This window comes from Carcharhinus amblyrhynchos, chromosome 30, assembly GCF_965287045.1.
Source record: "Carcharhinus amblyrhynchos chromosome 30, sCarAmb.v2.hapA, whole genome shotgun sequence".
NCBI lineage: Eukaryota > Metazoa > Chordata > Chondrichthyes > Carcharhiniformes > Carcharhinidae > Carcharhinus > Carcharhinus amblyrhynchos.
Window position 1 is genome coordinate 19,910,190 of NC_137353.1, and position 17,994 is coordinate 19,928,183.

The 17,994-nt window shown below is 42.0% G+C and overlaps 1 protein-coding gene across 3 annotated transcripts in view; it reads right to left on the bottom strand.

Moving 5' to 3' along the window:
* The window catches only part of ube2j2 (ubiquitin-conjugating enzyme E2, J2 (UBC6 homolog, yeast)), a 28,769-nt gene extending 11,518 nt beyond the window's left edge, over positions 1-17,251 (bottom strand). Inside the window, exons 1-5 of one of the 3 annotated variants that reach the window (XM_080215172.1) lie at positions 16,798-17,251; positions 10,292-10,362; positions 8,335-8,465; positions 4,493-4,533; positions 2,301-2,403 (exon numbers count right to left, since the gene is read on the bottom strand). In XM_080215172.1, the coding sequence (XP_080071298.1) occupies positions 2,301-2,403; positions 4,493-4,533; positions 8,335-8,465 (275 nt within the window). In that variant the 5' untranslated portion in view covers positions 10,292-10,362; positions 16,798-17,251. Of the gene's footprint in view, positions 1-2,300; positions 2,404-4,492; positions 4,534-8,334; positions 8,466-10,291; positions 10,363-15,559; positions 15,755-16,797 lie in introns of those variants that run through there. The other 2 variants (XM_080215171.1, XM_080215170.1) reach the window with 2 other exon arrangements.
* Between the last annotated feature and the right edge of the window lie 743 nt (positions 17,252-17,994).

Genomic DNA, 17,994 nt, shown 5'->3' on the forward strand with positions numbered 1-17,994 from the left:
CAGATAAGGACAGCAGGTTTCCTTCCCTAAAGGACATTGGTGAACCAGATGGGTTTTTATGATCATCCTTACACTTTTAATTCCAGATATTTTTTATTGAATTCACATTTCACCATCTGCTATTGTGGGATTCAAACCAAGGTCCTCAGGACATTAATCTGAGTCTCTGGATTACTAGACCAGCAACAATACCATTACGCTACTACCTCCCCATCTTTTAAAACATTTTTTTAAATAGAACTTTGGTAGTAAGCTTACCAAGGAAGACTTTAAATTTGTTATGGCCTGCTGAAATTATAATAAACTCGCATTGACACCACTTCAAAATACAGGCAAGTTACAAGGTTAAATAGACTGATTAATGAATGGCAGAGGGGTTAAAAACTAATACTGTTTACCAATTTGCAAAAAGGAGATTGTTAATCAGTCCAGAAGTTGCCGTCTGACAGAGGATATAAAACTATTATTTCCTGGAGGGAGTTCATCTTGCTTCACAGGGTTAATTGGAAAACCCTACATCAGGCAGACCGTGTGGCTTTAAAACCTATTTGTGACTTGACGTGTTTGAGTGTGTGAAAGACTTGACCTTGATTCCCATTTTCAAATAAAGAAAAGGCTTATTTTGGGTCCCAGCTCAAGGTTGAATAAACTTCCGTTTTGCCAAACATGGACAAGCTGGGGCTAACTTATTTAAGTTAACATACAAACTTTTCCTCACTGATACGTTACAGCTTATGAGCGTTAAAGTTTTGAAACACTGGAAGTAAAAGGTGCATTACTGAAGAGAAATTATTTAATGTGATCTAGTAAAATCAACCAGTTTGTTTTTGCTTCTATTTTATTTCACTTCTTCAAAAACCTAATTTATAGCTCAGGAAATTATGATCTGTCAAAGATTAGTCAGTCAGAAAGCTCAGGAGAATATGAAGCATTGTGCAACATTCCCAGTCAGTCTATCAATAGAAATAGGAACTTATCATCAGCAGGAATATACTAGGTACTTTCCACGTAAAGAAATTATTTGGTTCATCAGATGGGGAGGCGATGGCCTAGTGGTATTATCGCTAGACTATTAATCCAGAAACTCACCTAATGTTCGAATCCCACCATGCATTAGGTAGAATTTGAATTCAATAAAAAAAAACTCTGGAATTAAGAAGCTACTAATGACCATGAAACCATTGTCATTTGTTGGAAAAACCCATCTGTTTCACTAATATCCTTTGGGGAAGGAAATATGCCACCCATACCCAGTCTCACCTACGTATGACTCCAAAGCCACAGCAATGTGGTTGGCTCTGAACTGCCTTTGGGCAACTAGGGATGGGCATTAAATGCTGGCCCAGCCAGCGCTGCCCACGTCCCATGAATGAATTAAAAAGAAAAATCAGAGAAGAGATTACATAAGAGCTTGTGTTGACAGTGGGGAAAGAGTGCTTGGAGAAAGCCTGAATTATAACATGGACATCTTCTATGGCTGAGGTGGGAGAAAATGATGCTTGGAAAGACTCCTTCATGCTCACTATAGTACATACTTTCCAAGTCATACAAAAGAATGTTTTTAAAAATTACAAATATTTCTAGCAGCATTGGTTGAATGCTTTGAACTTGTTCCAACTTTGAAACTATTATTCAAATTGTTATTTATCAATGCTCCACAAGATTGGCCTAGACCATTTGTAGGGTTTGAGAACTACTTTGTGTCAGAAACTGGAAATCTTATGATTCATTTTTGCATAAACATAGCAAATGCAAGTGTTAGATCAACGTGAATAATGCAAGGTAGAACCTAGAGGAAAAAATTGATAACAGCAGAATGACTACAGTGGCACAGTGGCTAGCACTGCTGCCTCACAGGATCAGGGACCTGGGTTCTATTCCCGTGCTTGGATCACTGTCTATGCAGAGTCTGCACGTTCTCCCCGTGTCAGTGTGGGTTTCGTCCCACAGTCCAAAGATGTGCGGGAGCATTGGCCATGCTAAATCCTTCCACAGTGTACCCAAACAGGCGGAGTGTGGTGACTAAGGGATTTTCATAGTAACTTCACTGCAATGTTAACGTAAGCCTAATTATGACACTAATAAATAAACTTTAAACACTTATGCATTTGTTAATGGCACATGAATTCACATTCATGTGAATTCTTTCATTAGAGAGACTTTTCTCCCCCACAGCTAAAACATTTTATAAAAAGAATACATTACAAAGACAAAAAGATAAACATTTACATTTAAAAGTTATTTTACTTTGACATGACTAACACAAGTTTTAAATCTGCAAAAAGTACAAAATCTCTTACCGTGTATTGCATTTGAATCGACCATTTGGTGTAATCATATAAATACTAGGGGGTTTAAAGGGAAATTCTCTGGGGAAAACTAGCTTCCCATGATAAAGCCCACCTAGATTTAAACAGAAAACGAGTAGTATTAGAATTCACTTTCATACATTCTGCAGTCAAAGATTTAAATATCGCACTCCTTATTGCACAATGACTTTGATTTGGTCAAAAGTGGAGCAGAAAGAATTTTTGCAAAATACTGCAGCTGCTGGAAATCTGAACGAGGAACAGAAATGCTGGAAACACTCAGCAGGTCTGGCAGAACTTGGAGAGTGAAAAACAAGCTGTTGAGCTAAAACGTTAACCCTATTTCTCTCTCGATGTTGTCGGACCTGCTGAATATTTCTGGCATTTTGTTTTCATATTAGAATGAATTTTAACTTCAGCAACTGAGAATTGCACATTGTTAAAGGTGCGACTGGTAGAGTCAACACTATTCTTTCACACTTCAAACAAGGATCTGTAGATGCTTATATAGCATTAATACTGTAAGTTCTCAGAATGTCTGCAGATGTAAATATTGGTTTGTATTGTAACGGCTTTTGAAATCACCCATTTTAAAATTGTGAAGTAAATCTTTTCTGTTTTCTTTCATTTCAATCCCACAGAGCTATTAGGAAACTTTTCTCTCCCATTAATCCTAACCTTCTTCCCAGGCCTCATATTCAACAGAGACACCAAACTATACTTTAAATATTATTTCCCATTGAGCATTGACTCAGATGAACATCCTTGATCTCAGTCATAAACTACTCATCACTTTTTCAGTCTTTAAATTTATCCACAGGAATCGGTTTCACTGGCATCCACCTGCAGCTGGTTAGGCACATGCATTCATGTAAACTCTCTCATCTAAACACGCACACTCACAGCTAAAACATTTTGTAAGAATAATACATTGTAGTCCATGTGTTGAATGAGACGCACAATCAGAACAAATTCAGCATATATATTTCTACAGAGAGACTGAAGGCATTCCTACAGGCAGTCTACAAATAAATTCCTGGAAAGGTTTGATTTCATATCCATTACTCAAAATGTAAGAAGCCTTATAACCCAATTTTCTGATTGCTTCACTCTGCATACTATAAAAACATGTTAACAAAAATAAAAGCTACAGTCTTAACTGACAAGTCCCGCCTTACAGCCCAGACACCAGGCGGCATGCTGCCTCACAGCGCCAGGGACCCAGGTTTGATTCCCTCAGTGGGTCACTGTCTATGTGGAGTTTACACTTTCTCCCCACGTCTGCATGGGTTTCCTCCGGGTGCTCCAGTTTCCTCCCAGATTCTGAAAGACATGCTAGTTAGGTGCATTGACCCGAACAGGTACCGGACCGTGGCAATGAGGGGAATTTCACTGTAACTTCTTGCATGTTAAGGTAAGCCTACTTGTGACTAGTAAATAAACTTTAAAAAGTTAAAATTTGATTTACAACAAAACAGAGTAATTCAAAGCTGTAACTTATTCCCACAACAGTCCAATCTGCCCTTTTACTGGAAATCCTTCTACATCCCAACTGGTGACTCTCTCCTCAGGGGACCTGTCCTCCAGGTTTGTTCTGGCCTCTTCCTGCACCCACTTGCTTTTTGTTCACACCCACCCTGCAGGCCCACTCACTGCCCAAGCTCTGCTGCTTAGCTTGGGAGAAAAAAAAACTAGTCTTCAGAAAATTTTATTGGTAGACACTTGATAAGTCTCTGCTTTGAAACCAGTCACAGTTTCCTTAGCTCCACCTTTAGCCAGTGGAGCAGCAATATTAAAGTAAAAGTTTAATGAAGTCAGGGTTTTTCATTCACGAATGGAAATTCAAAAGTACAATGTACATTAAACGTTCTGTAAAATTTTGTTCATTGGGAAAAAAAACTAACACCCAACTTGTAGATTTCATTTAATACCGTTGAGTAAAATATTAAATGATGGTACTTAAAACTCTGAGTCAGAACTATTAAGAAACGCAAATTTAAATGTTGTCAATACTGCCGAACTGTAGAATAACAAACTACACATCAGTCAGAAAGGTATTTATTTACCAAGTTGTGTAGCAACCAGTTTATGACGACAAACAGGACTAAAGAATATGATAAATCAACTAGAATGGCAATAGATCAGCCAATCAAATCAGAAAATACAGCAATGTCAATACATACCCTCATAAGGTGTTTTCTCAGGGCCTCGTACCACGTAATGCCTAGAAAGAGATGGCAAATGTTAAGGGATGCATAATTATCCACACATGGCAATTTGAAAAAGGCCATTGTCTTCAAATTTAGTAGAGACTTGGTTATTTGCAATCTGCATTCTGGAACAATCACACGTTATAATTTTAACAGATGTTTTTAAACCTCTGACTAACATTTTTATATCTGAACATAAAAGTAGAAGAGATTGCTGTTGACAGTGGAGAATCAACACAGCATGTGTCTCTTCTCAAGGCTGCAGCTTCTTTCCTGATATTTTCCCTCTTGTAAGTGGCTTGACAACAGTTCCCAGAAACACACAATGACATTTTACCCACTACAACAGGGAGGCGTTGCAGCCTCAACCAGTGCTGTCCAACACATGAGCAACTAGTGAACATTGTGGAGTAGGAGCCAGGGCGGCACAGTGGCAGTGGTTAGCACTGCTGCCTCACAGCGTCAGAGACCCAGGTTCGATTCCTGGCTTGGGTCAGTGCCTGCGTGGAGTTTGCACGTTCTCCTTGTGTCTGTGTGGGTTTCCTCTGGGTGCTCAAGTTTCCTCCCATGTTCTGAAAGACCTGCTGGTTAGGTGCATTGACCTGAACAGACGCTGGACTGTGGCGACTAGGGGAATTTCACAATAACTTCATTGCAGTGTTACTGTAAACATTACTTGTGGCTAATAAATGAAATCTTTAAACATGGCTAATTTTAACCAGTAAACAGGAGATAAGTAACAGTTTCTGTCATCGGGCACGTGACTGCAATGACATTTGCAATGTGTACATGTGCATTTCAATTGGTTTTCTCCAGTAAATAAACACATGGAGTACATTAACCTACAGAAAAAGGCCTTCTCGTTGAAAATCAGCACTTGGCCGAAACAGTTTTAGAAAATTGCACATTGCATTTGATTTTCAGAGGATAACTAATTAGACAATAATATTTAAAACTTAACACAGAACTAGAAAAACAAACTTAAATTTAGCCATTCATACCCAACCATGGAACACCCAAAGCCTACGCCAGTCAGAAAGGGAAATGCAGCAAACTGTGCAGCAACCAGTTTATATCAAATGATAAAACAGGACTAAAAAATGAGACCAATCGAGCCATCTCTGTGAGACAACATGGATTTAGGGAAGGCAACTCATCTCAAACAGCTTGTGATGGAGCAGGATTCCCTACTGCTTCTGTCGTTCCACTAGGCAAAAAGCATCTAACAACACAAAACCGTTTTGCCCACGCTAAGCCACTACCTTGATAAACAAATTCATAGAAAGAGAATAACGAGAAAACTACAGCGCAAGTGGAAACTTATATCACATACACACGGCTAAATTGCTTACAAGATTTCAATTACTCGCTAAAACTCTCGAAAGGTGGTCTTGGGCAACAAATACCGGGCACGGAGTTCTACTGAGAATTAGATATAAAACTAAATGTCATGATTCATCATTTTTCACTGGGTTCCCTTTAATAGAGAAATAGCCTGACTGAAATTAGCAAAGCAAACAGAACATGAACATTCTTTGCACCTTGGTAAACAATGACATGGCAGCATGGGAGTTGGTCCTCAGTGAAATTTCCCTACAATTCCATTAGCTCATCACAACGCACAATCAGCCCTCCCCCTCACAGCCACAAACGCACAAAATACATCTGTGGGAAATTCCATAGAGACCCCTCCGAGAGGCAAGCACACTGGCATCACCTTGCTTAGAATCAGAACACTGACTTTCTAGCCTCACAATAATTAGCAGCAGACAATCCACCCGCAAATTTCAGACAAAGATCTTGTAGGAAACTGGTTAGCTGTTCCTGCAGTAAGTGCGCGTGCATTATAGGAAAGAAGAACATGCAAGGTCATGAGGAGAGGGCGAGGGAATGGCACGTGGCAAGTTGCTCATGTGGGCAGCTGGTGCAGATATGATGGGCCAAATGGGTGGCATGATGCAGTGCTTAGCAGTTGCCTTTGGTGCCAGTGACCTGGGTTTGATTCCCAGCGTGGGTCACTGTGTGGAGTTTGCACATTCTCCCCATGTCTGCATGGGTTTCCTCTGGGTGTTCCAATTTCCTTCCACAGTCCAAAGATGTGCAGTTAGGTGGATTGGCCATGTTAAATTGCCCCTTAGTGTCAGGGACACTATCTAGGGTAAACATGAGGGTTTACAGGGATAGGGCCTGGGTGGGGTTGCAGTCGGTGCTGACTTGATGGGCTGAATGGCCCCCTTCTACACTGTAGGATTCTATGAAATGATCTCCTCCTGCACCGTAACAATTCTGTGATTCAGCAGCCCCAAAAACTGGGCATTCACAAAACAGTCGTCATCAACAGCAGCACAGCTTCATAAAACAAGCTGCAAGCTCATGACTCAAGGTGGCACGATGGCACAGTGGTTAGCATTGCTGCCTCACAGTGCCAGGGACCTGGGTTCAATTCCCACCTTGTCTGTGCGGAATCTGCATGGGTTTCCTCCCACAGTCTGGAAAACGCACTGGTTAGGTGGATTGGCCATGCTAAATTCTACCTCAGTGTATCCAAACAGATGCTGGAGCATGGCAACTTGGGGATTTTCACAGTAACTTCATTGCAGTGTTAATGTAAGCCTACTTGTGGATTAATACTAAATAAATGAACTAAGCTAATCTCTTCCATCCTACTGGCAAACCTCATTAAAGGAAGAAAATTTAGATAAACTCAGGAACAGCACCAGGCAAAATCAAAACATACTCAAATCTGGGAAAGCAGCTTTATTTTGTACCATTTAGTCAAATGGGAAATGTAAAATGGCTCAGGGAAAGATTTTTGAAAAAGCATTTTATTCAATTTGATAGGTTCAGCTTCCATCAATCATAGAATTTCAGCACTTCTCAGAGTCAGTTCCAATCTGTCCCAGTCAAAAGAATTTAGAATTTATTTTTAGGAATGAGATTGGTTCAGTTGGGTGGTTTATTTTGCTCAGTGCCCATAGTTACAGGATCGATTTTTTTGTATAAAATTGGAGCAAAGCAATGAAAGTGTGTCACAGTAATTCATCTACAGACAATGTCGCCATCAGTATGGCAGAAACTGCGGGCGGGCTGCACTGCTTTCACAAGGAAGATCTAAGCATCACAAGGGAATAAGTGAAAATGAAGCACAAATTGTAAAGAACCAACGAAAGGAATTAAAATTAGCTACAGATGAAGTTGGAAAAATCCTCAGAAAGCTCACTGGATTTGACAATCAGCAGATCCAACAAAGCGATCAACAATAGGGTCTAAAATAGTACGGCCTAAATACGAGAGCGAGCGCCAAACTGTGCTTTAGACAGCCCACCTCTCGTGATGAACCCTATTGGTGTTCTTCTTACACAGGAGTTAATCGGACAACAACATAGCTGTCCTCTGGTGTTAAAGGTTTTAAGTTAGGAGGAAAAGTTCTGGAGAAAATTCCACTTCCCAGCTCTGACAGGAGGCTATCTTCAAGGTGTTTATGATTGCAAATATTTCAGAAAAGTTGGAAAAATGGTTCAATTGGTTACAGGGCCACATGTTCAATTCAGTAAAGGCAAATTTAGTTTTAGAAGATCCTCACAAGTGATCAATACAGGGAATGGACTCTCATGAACTCATGATGATGGGGAGGAGCAAAGCCATGAGTGAATTAAGGACAGACTGGAAGTACATTGTGGGTTTGACTGTAAGATCTTTCTGCAGCCCTGGTCTACCAAGATTGCTGAATCAGCTCCCTCATCTTTAACCAATGTGATGTAGAGATATGTACACACAATTAGTTAAGCGAATTTCTTAACACTATGTACACTTACCATTCAAGAATATTCGATGGGAGAGGTTCAGCACAGATATAAGGCACTGGGTCTTTCTTTATTCGAAGATAATCCTGCTTCAGTCTCTGTGTGGCTGTTGTTGGAGCTCGCTTGTTACTGTTGTTGCTCATCTAAGTTTAAAACAAAATCACTAAGCAGTCAAAATTTTTTAAAGTGTATATTTGATATTATTAGATTCAACTCAGAAGGAATTAAAACAGGATTGCCAAAATATTTCACCAAGGAATATACACAAGCTTGGTTCCAGACAAGGTGACTACAATGGTCTTCATTAAGAACTGAAAACAGAACTCAATAGTAAGTCCATTTGTCAGTGGGCTCCCGTTCAAAAAGCGATTGGATGTGAAGCACTGAGACATATTGAAGACATGATAAAGTACATAGAGGAGGAGTAATCTGGGCATTACTACCCTTGGGATCCTGTCCAATTCTCGTAACTGCCTTTTGCAGGACCATTTTATTTCTGCCATACTAATGATGTGGTAAATCATGAGGACAGTAACAAACTTCAGGACAGTGATTGGTGAAATGGGCAGGCATACAGCAAGTGAAATTTAATGTCAATACAGAAGAATGAAGCAAGGAAATGTTAAAGCAGAGGCAAAAATAGACACTGGGGAGTGATAGTGCTGGGTGACTGAACATACAAACATAAATCTTATGAAGGTGTCAGGACTAAAAAAAACACATGGGGCTTCATTATTAATGGAGGTAGAGAGTACAAAAGTGAGGAATTTATTCTAAACCTGGATAAAACACTGGTTAGGTCTCAGTTAGAGCAGTTCTTGACAATGCACTTTGCAGAGGCCTTGTAGAGAGTGCAGAAACAATCGACTAGAATGATGCCAGAATGGGGATTTCAGTGACATGGAAAGACTGGAGAAGCTGGGCCTGTCCTCCTCAGAGTAGAGGCTAAACAATTTCACACGTTTTCAAAATAAGGAGAGACTGATGCCAATGGTAGAAGGGTCAATAACTAGAGGAGGCAGTTTAAGTTAACAGGCAAAAGAGCCTGAGAATAGTGAGTTGCTGTGATCTGACACGCTTTGCCCTAAAGGGTGGTTGGAAACAACCATAATTTCAACACTTCAATTTTTGTTTACATTTTCAAATACTTGAAAGTTTTTGTTTAAAGAACAGGGCTATGGGGAAAGAGCATGGATTAACTGGATAGTTCCACCAAATGGCCAGTCCAAACACGATGGGCTGAAAGGTCTCCTACAGTGTTGTATCATTCTTCAAAAATCTCCATGCTCTACTCAAATGCAGGTAGTCCCAATATCTGCACTCATGCACACCACCACCCCCCCTAAAAAAACAAATGATTTTCCACTCCTGGTATAATCCCAGTTAATCTATACTGTATGCTCTCGAAGGTTTTAGCATTCTTCCTAGAAAAGCAGGCCCAAAAGAGTACAGAACATTTAACTGTGGCCAAATCACCACACAACTTCCTTCCTTTTGTTTCACCTGCAATGATAGTTGCCATGAGGGCGTATTCTGAAATATCATCCACCTCAAATCTTACAGCATCAGCCTCACTGTTTGTAACCATTTTCCTTGCAGTTCCTATCCAATTCTTCCTATGCCCAAGTCCAAATCATAGATATTCAGGAGACAAATGGTGCTGAGCAGTGACCCTGGCATGTACCATTTTCAACTCATCTCCAATCTAGGTAATGCACATTATAACTAACGCTATGTTTCTTTTATCTTTACATACCTGTATCCTGAGCTACCTCATCAAATGTTTTCTGAAAGCATATCCACTATACTCACTTTACCAATCCAAACTGAAACTTTTAAATCTGCCAAACATGGCTTGCTTCTATCAGCCTGTGCTCCTTGGTCTTTGTTAATCCGTACATCTTATCTGGGAGTATGGATTCTAAGAGTGTGCCATAACTGGTGTTGAGACTATCTGGTCTATAATTACCTGGTTTAGCCTCCTCTCCCTTCTTGAGCAGAGATGTTACTTTGGTTAAGTCCATGGCACAATTTGCACATCTAAGGAAGATTGGAAAATGGTAGTCAGAACCTCTGCTATTGCCTCACTGAGTCCCTTCTATTGCCTTGCTTGAGTGTCAGAGCCTGGTGACTGGTCCACTTTGTCCTCCACTCACTTGCTGCAGAAGCAGTTTTCTCATCATGTTTGTTGCTCTGACACATTCTCATCTTATTAAAAAACTGGCATTAAGTATTCACTGGCTCTGTTCCCCGTCCCCCCGTGCCTTTAAAACTGGGTTTCCCTCTTCTTCTGTGAGTAGTCTTACCCTTTCCGTAATTATTCGTTCAACATTTTAAACTTGCTTCTCGCAGCCCTCATTAATGTTTTGTTACCTGCTATCCTAGTTGATATTTCTTCTTGCTTCTCCTCTAATCTCCTCTCTTTGCTGTATTCCCCTATGATTTTCTTTAATACGTCGGCCCTGTTTCTATGTATTTACCCAGTTATTTCTCATTTATTTTTCCACTGAACTCTGCTAGTTTGTATTTAACTGAATTTTGGGATTATTTGACGATTTCCCACTATTGATCACACGTCATATTTGCTAAATTTCCCATCTGGCTTAATTTGACCAGATTCAGTTTAACCTCACTGAATTTTGCCATTTTTCAACCAAGTATCTTTGGCTTTACTCCTTTTTTTTGCCTGTTTTTTGAAACTCTGAATCTGTTCATTAATTCTCAATTGGTCTCAGAAGAGTTATTTACCCAGCCGCATTTCTTGATTAAAGTCAGCAATGCTTCACTCCTTGTCGGCCTTGAAACTTAGGGATTTACAAAGCATTTTTGGACACACTCTATAAAGTATTCTCCATTTTGACCATCCGCACTCCTTTCATACCGGTCTATTTGGCACACTAAAAACACTCAACAGCATTAACAGAAAGGCAGCTTAAGTTAGGGCAGGACTGAGAACTAAATGTTCCTGCTTAGGAAATATCCAAGACAGAAATTTACAAGACAGTTAGGAAAGAGAAGGGACAACAATATTAATTATTTCATTACAGTATAACGATAATGGAAGCCCTGAACCTATTTGCTTAGTTAAGGGAACCCATACTCTAGTGCACACACACATATTGCCTGAAGGCCAGCAGGAGATACTTAGACAAATTAAAGAATAAAAAACAAAGGAATAACATGGCCATAATAACGTGACTTTAATTATTCAAAGACAGATTGAGGTAAGAGCAAGGAAAAGGGCAATGAAGGTGAGGGGTTTCTACAATACCTCCATGGCTGCTTTTGAGAAGTTAATTTTTTGTCTCAATGACAATGATGCAAGTTTCAGGAAATAATATGGAGACAGCCAGTAATGCAAGGATGGGAAAGCTCTGTAAATAGCCACCAGAATTTGATAAATTAATGGAAACAGTTAAAGGTAATTGTACTTTGCTGGAAAAATGAAAATTGTGCTGGTTTCTGTTGCGGTTCATCCTGAGCAATTCTGTGATGCAAGACTCTGTGCTTTATGGGCTGTTCCCTGGGACTCGGAGACAAACATCAACTGCCGCCCAGTGAAAGATGCTCTTGGTCTGCCCAAAACATGTCTTTTGGTGCAAAGAGATGTTCTCAGTTGAGTGTTGCGTTGTTGGCATGTTCCACAGTCCAGAACTAGCTGGAGTGTGCACTAAAGTTTGGGCAGCCCCCGCAGAGGCACCATGATGAAAGATCACAATCTAAGACCTTTCAGCCATAGTGCGCCAAAGGGCTGGAAATTGTATCAAACCTCACAAGCAGAATGACTCACGTTGAATGTATAAAGTGAATATTACACAATTGTATCACAATTGTATTAAAACACCTCAGAGCGCAACATGGCCTATGTAGAAAACCTGAATACTATTGCACTGTGACGGCTATTTTCAAACGTTTGTAATGTTCTACCAGATATTTTATGAATAAAGTCTATTTTCGCAAAAATAAAATTTCAATGAGATAAAAATCCCAAAGGGTAAGAAATTGAAGGCTATGTACAAGACGCTGCAACAAGAAGCTGGAGTTCATCGGATGTGAAAACCCAAATTAAAATAATTAAAAATGTGTGTTAAGCCAAACCTGATAATAACAACACAAAAATCTTCTGGAATGTAGGAAATATAGCGGGGCCAAAATGATTAGAAAAGTGAAGAGAAAATATGAAAAAAAAACACTGGCAAGGAAGAAACACGGCAATTTCGGTAACACAGAAGAGCAAAACATCTTATTGTGGAAAAAGGACCGTACATGCTAGCGTGAGACTGGAAATGGACAGGTCCAAGAGAAGTTATCGGAGCCATCAGATAGGATAACTATAGTTTGCGGAAAACTATAATTTCCTCCAAAAGAAGTAGGGGGAATTCAAATCAAAAGAGGAAGCAGCATTCCTGCCATTGGCTCAAAGCTAAAAGTGAACATTCAAACAGTATCTGATATGGAAGTTTTGACACAGTTCTTCAAGATTGTACAAGCATCACTTTTGTCAAAAAGTGATAGGTCTGTGGTTACCAGTCTGTCAGCTTAACATTGTGAGCAAGTAAGCTTTAGGTGCCAAAACACTCTATAGCAAATAATTAACATTCATCAAGACATTTGCGACTTCAGTACAGATGAGATATGAACACTGATGCACTCCCAAGGACACCAAGGCCACCGCTTGTCTGAAAGATTTCCTGGTCTCAGTGTGGGGACCACAAACCTAACATTCACAGCCAATGCATGGGTATTCACAAAGAATAGTCTCAGGAGATAGGTGAGTAGGCTGGACAAAGGTGGTGGATAATATTTAATGTCAAGTGCATGAGATGGTGCAACTTGGCAAGGTTATTAAATAGACTAAATGATAATGAGACAGGGGAGTTTGGCGATACAAATCTTTAAAAGCGTGACAATTAGGTAAAGCTGAGCGAGGATATAAGAAACAGGAGTAGACCACTCGGCTCATCAATTCTGTTCCACCATTCAATATGATCATGGTAGATCTAAGCTTTCAACCCCACTTTCCCATCCGCTTCCCATACCCCTCGCTTCCTTGAAACTAAAAATCTGTTGCCCTCAAGTATATTTAATGATGGCACAGCCACAACATCCAGGTATATCTGTCCTTAAAAATGGAGATGAACAAAGTGTGGTTTCACTAAAGCTCTGTACAACTGGGGCAACACTTCCTTATTCTTGCACTCCCCTTGTAATAAAGGCCAGGATAGCATTTGCCTTCATAATTGCTCGCTGTTCCTGCATGCTACTTTTATGGGGTTTTTCTTACAGGAATATATCCAAGTCCTTTTGAACAATATTTACAAATTTCATGACTTTTTAAAAATATTGTTTTTCAATTTTTATGGCCAAAGTGAATAACCTCACATTTCCCCACATTGTACTTCATCTGGCACCCTGTTGCCAACTTACTTAACCTGTCAATATTGCTTGAAAGCCTTTATGTGTTACCCGTGAACAGAACAGATTCTCAGTTTCATCAAGCACAAAGGTGCCCAGCCAATGTACAGCATGGCCACTACCATCTAGGACCCGTGCAACAGATACAGGGAACGCCACCACCTAGAAGTTCCCTTCCAAGCCGCTCACCATCCTGACTTAGAAATATATCGCCGTCCCTTCAGCGCCACTGGGTCAAAATCCTGGAATTCCCTCCCTAACAGCGCTGTGGTGTACCTACACCTCAGACTACAGCATTTCAAGAAGGCAGCTGACCACCATCTTCTCAAGGGCAATAAGGGATGGAAAATAAATGCTGGTCTTGCCAGCGACACCCACATCCCACAAATTAAAAAAGTAAAATCATCTACCTGAAATCCAAAGACATGAGATGCATGAGAAAAGCTCGTTTTTCAAAGAGGTTTCTAGATCGTTTCAATGCACTGAAATATTATCAACTATTCTAAGCAGCCAGTCCCAAACAGGACAGCAGAAAATAGCTCTCGACAACTTTCCTGGTGCTTAATTTGATCTGGCTTAATCATGAAATCACGTGTTAACGTACAGGCCAGGTTGTTTAATCTCATTATTATTCAGCTAGTCAAAACTGCAATCAAATATCTCAAGATCTGCCCCAAGAGACCTCATTTTCAATAAATACAGCAACTTGCCTTTTCTCAGATCTCACTTTATGAATTTAGTCACCCCTCCTTCCAAATTTCTCATATGGCATCCAGAGCTGTACAACGTTTAAGACAGACTAGAACCAGTGACTTGCACATTGTCCACATCCTGAGTTTGTGAACACTCCCTCTTTTAATGTTGCTTATTCTAACTGCAACTCCAATTGCACCGACCTTTAACAAGTTTTCCCTTAAAATCCTTGGCCCTATCTCCTAATCATTTTCTGTAGAATGCATCAGACTCTGCTGCCTGCTCGGTCTTTCCCACCAACATTTGAACTTAATATTTATAAATTGGTCCAAAATACTGTTTCCAAATGCACCAGAAACAGCAAAACCCTAGCACCAAACCCAAGACACTCCAGTGCTCCTGCCCAGTATCATTGCCTTGATGATTACTTCGCAGCTTTTCCTCTCAGCCAATACACCATGGATTTTAACACCTTTACAAAGGCTCTCAGAAAGCTTAGCTAAGCAATCAACAGCAAGTCAGTTGGTAACAAACACATCCACCTCTCAAGACAAAAGGCTGTGGGTTCAGGTCCCACTTCACGAGGCTGCAGTGCAGAAATCCAGGCCAACACTCAGCGCAGCACAGGGAGTGCAGCACTGTTGGAGGTACTGCCTTTCAGCCGAGCCGTCCAATGGACACTCGATCACACAGCACTATTTCAAAGGAAGACCAGGGACCTTCTCCTCAGTGTCCTGGCCAATATTTATCCCTCTACTAACACAACACAGAAAGATAACATTGCTGTTGTGGGAGCTTGCTGTACAGTGTCTGTAAAGCCCAGTGGTATAAAAGGCGCTATGTCAATGCAACTCAGACAGCTTTCCAACCCCTGGTTGAGGTGGTTTTGGGATTGAGAGATGTTGGGTTCGGATTGGGCTAGGTTTGGGATTGGGGAGGATTGTCGACCTTTCACAAACCTACTTAAAATCGGAGAGTTTTTTCCCGAAGGGAGGCTGAACCCCTTCCCCACTCCCAGTGATCCCAGACCCGGGCCCCGGACGGTCTGAGGAGCCGGGGCCTGGTCCAGGAACTCTCCCCGCAGGCCCAGGCCCCAGATCCCGGCCGCTGCCCTCCCCCAGCCTTTTACCTCGACATGAACCCCGATCCAGCTCCTTCGGAACGGGACCCCGGAGCCTGGCCGAGCTGCTGCGCCGAGCTTCCTGCAGCGACCTTCGGCCACCCGCTCCTGTCCCGAGTCAATGGAGCCGCTCCCCGGGCGGCGGCGGCGTTAATATGGCGGCCACGGGCCCCGACCTGGTGCAACAGCGAAAGCGGTCCGGGCTGCGGCTCAGCGGCTCCCCCTAGCGGAACCTCCCGGCAGTTCAGCAACTCCCCCTGGCGGAACTTCCCAAATCCGCACCAGCGGCTTCCCCTGGTGGACCCTCCCAACAGCTCAGCGGCTCCCCCTTGCGGAACCTCCCAAATCCGGACCAGCGGCTCCCCCTGGCGGAACCTCCCAAATCTGCACCAGCAGCACCCCCTGGCGGAACCTCCCAGCGGCTCCCCCTGGCGGAACCTTCCTTTATTATCGCCTACAAAAAAAACTCTTTAACCTCAGTCACCTTCATACCAAAAACTAAAGCGAAGGTTCACCAGGATGTTGCCTGGTCTTAAGGACATTGGCTATGAGGAGAGGTTGAATAAACGAGGATTGTTTTCACTGGAAGTTGGAGGCCGACGGTAGAGGTCTCCAAAATTATAAGAGGTGTAGACAGGGAGGATAGTCAGAGGCTTTTCCCCCAGGGTGGAAGTTCAAGGTGGGAGGGAGATGGGTAGGGGTGATTTTCAAGCAGAGAGTGTTGGGTGCCTGTAACACGCTGCCAGAGGAGGTGGCGGAAGCAGATTAGTATCTAAATGATACTGTACACAAACATAGCTCTCCTCTCTCTTTTCAGGAACAGCTGGATGAAAACATTGCTATCCAAGGTGGGTTAGGGTGGGGGACTAGGTCTAGCAGAGACACAATGGACTGAATGGCCTGCTGCTGTTACTGCATCATTTGGCAGTTATCAAGGCAAGCAACAATCTCTTTATTCTTTCAATGGGACGTGGGTCAGCATTTATTGCCCATCCCTAAATGCCCCTTAAACTGAATAGCTTGCCAGGCCGTGTCAGAGGTGGCTAAGAGCCTCTGGAGTCACATGCAGGCCAGACTGGTAAGAACAGATTTCCTTCCTTAAAGGGCATTAATAAGCCAGATGGGTTATTACAACACTCCATGAGCACCATCACTGAGATTAATTTAATATTCCAGATTTATTTATTGAATTTAAATTCCAGCAGTTGATATGGTGAGATTTGAACCCATGTCCCCAGGACATTAACCTAGGTTATAAGTCCAGTGACTTTACCACTGCGCCATTGTCTCTGCTGTCAAATCCTTGGCAAACCCAACACTTGTTTCCCACATTTTATGCCTGTGGCTGTGTGGAAGGAGATGTTTCATGGGCACAATAGTACAGTCAAGCTGAGATAGGCAATGTCCATCCAGCCCCAAGGTGACTATCTGGCTCAAATAACCAGATGTTGTATCCAAGAACTTAGCTTTGCTCAGTTTCCCAGCAGCTCCTGCACGAGCTATGGTCCAGTCTTTCCGAGCAAACGTCTGGCTCCTTGATGCCCACCTCACCAACAGGCCAATGTTTCGTTGGCCACTCCCTTTGAAATTCCAGATGGGCATACCTCTTCTTCAAGGGAGAAAGGAGGAAGATAAAGAGCAAGAGTGAGGGCAGGACAAAGACCATAAGATATTGGTGCAGAATTAGGCCGTTCGGCCCATAAGTCTGCTCCGCCATTCAATCCTGGCTGATATGATTCTCATTCCCATTCTCCTGCCTTCTCCCCGTAACCCTTGATCGCCTAATTGATCAAAAACCTATCTATTTCTGTCCTAAAGACACTCAATGACCTGGCCTCCTCTGTGGGAATGAGTTTCACAGATTCACCACCCTCTGGCTGAAGAAATTCCTCCTCATTTCAGCTGTAAAGGAGCACCCCTTCACTCTGAGGTTGTGCCCTCGAGTTCCAGTCTCTCCCAATAGTGGAAACATCCTTTCTCCGTCCACTCTATCTAGGCTTTTCAGTATTCTGTAAGATCAAGTGAACAAAAGCGTGGAAAAATTGGTCGGCAGAAAGGGGGAGAAACGGGGGTGGGGGTGGGGGGGGAGCGGGCAATGGAATTATCAATAGCCATGGGGGCGGGGAGAGACAAAAGATAACAAAAAGGGTAGAGACAAAGGCAATGTATTACACATTGCAGCATCATTGGAGAGGTGAACACAGTTAGCATTTCAAGTCTAATATGACTCTTCCATGGAACTAGACAGAGGTAGAAATGTGTTGGGCAGGAGTTTTATGCTGTTGGAAAAGGGGAGAGGGTCAGGTGCAAACAAAGTGAAGATCAGAGATGGATCAGAGGGCGGTAAAGATTAAATTCCAAAGATGTCTTGGAACAAAAGGCAAAGGAAGTTGTGGTGGTTGTCGAAAAGAAACAGAGTGTTAATAGCAGAATAAAGGTCAGCT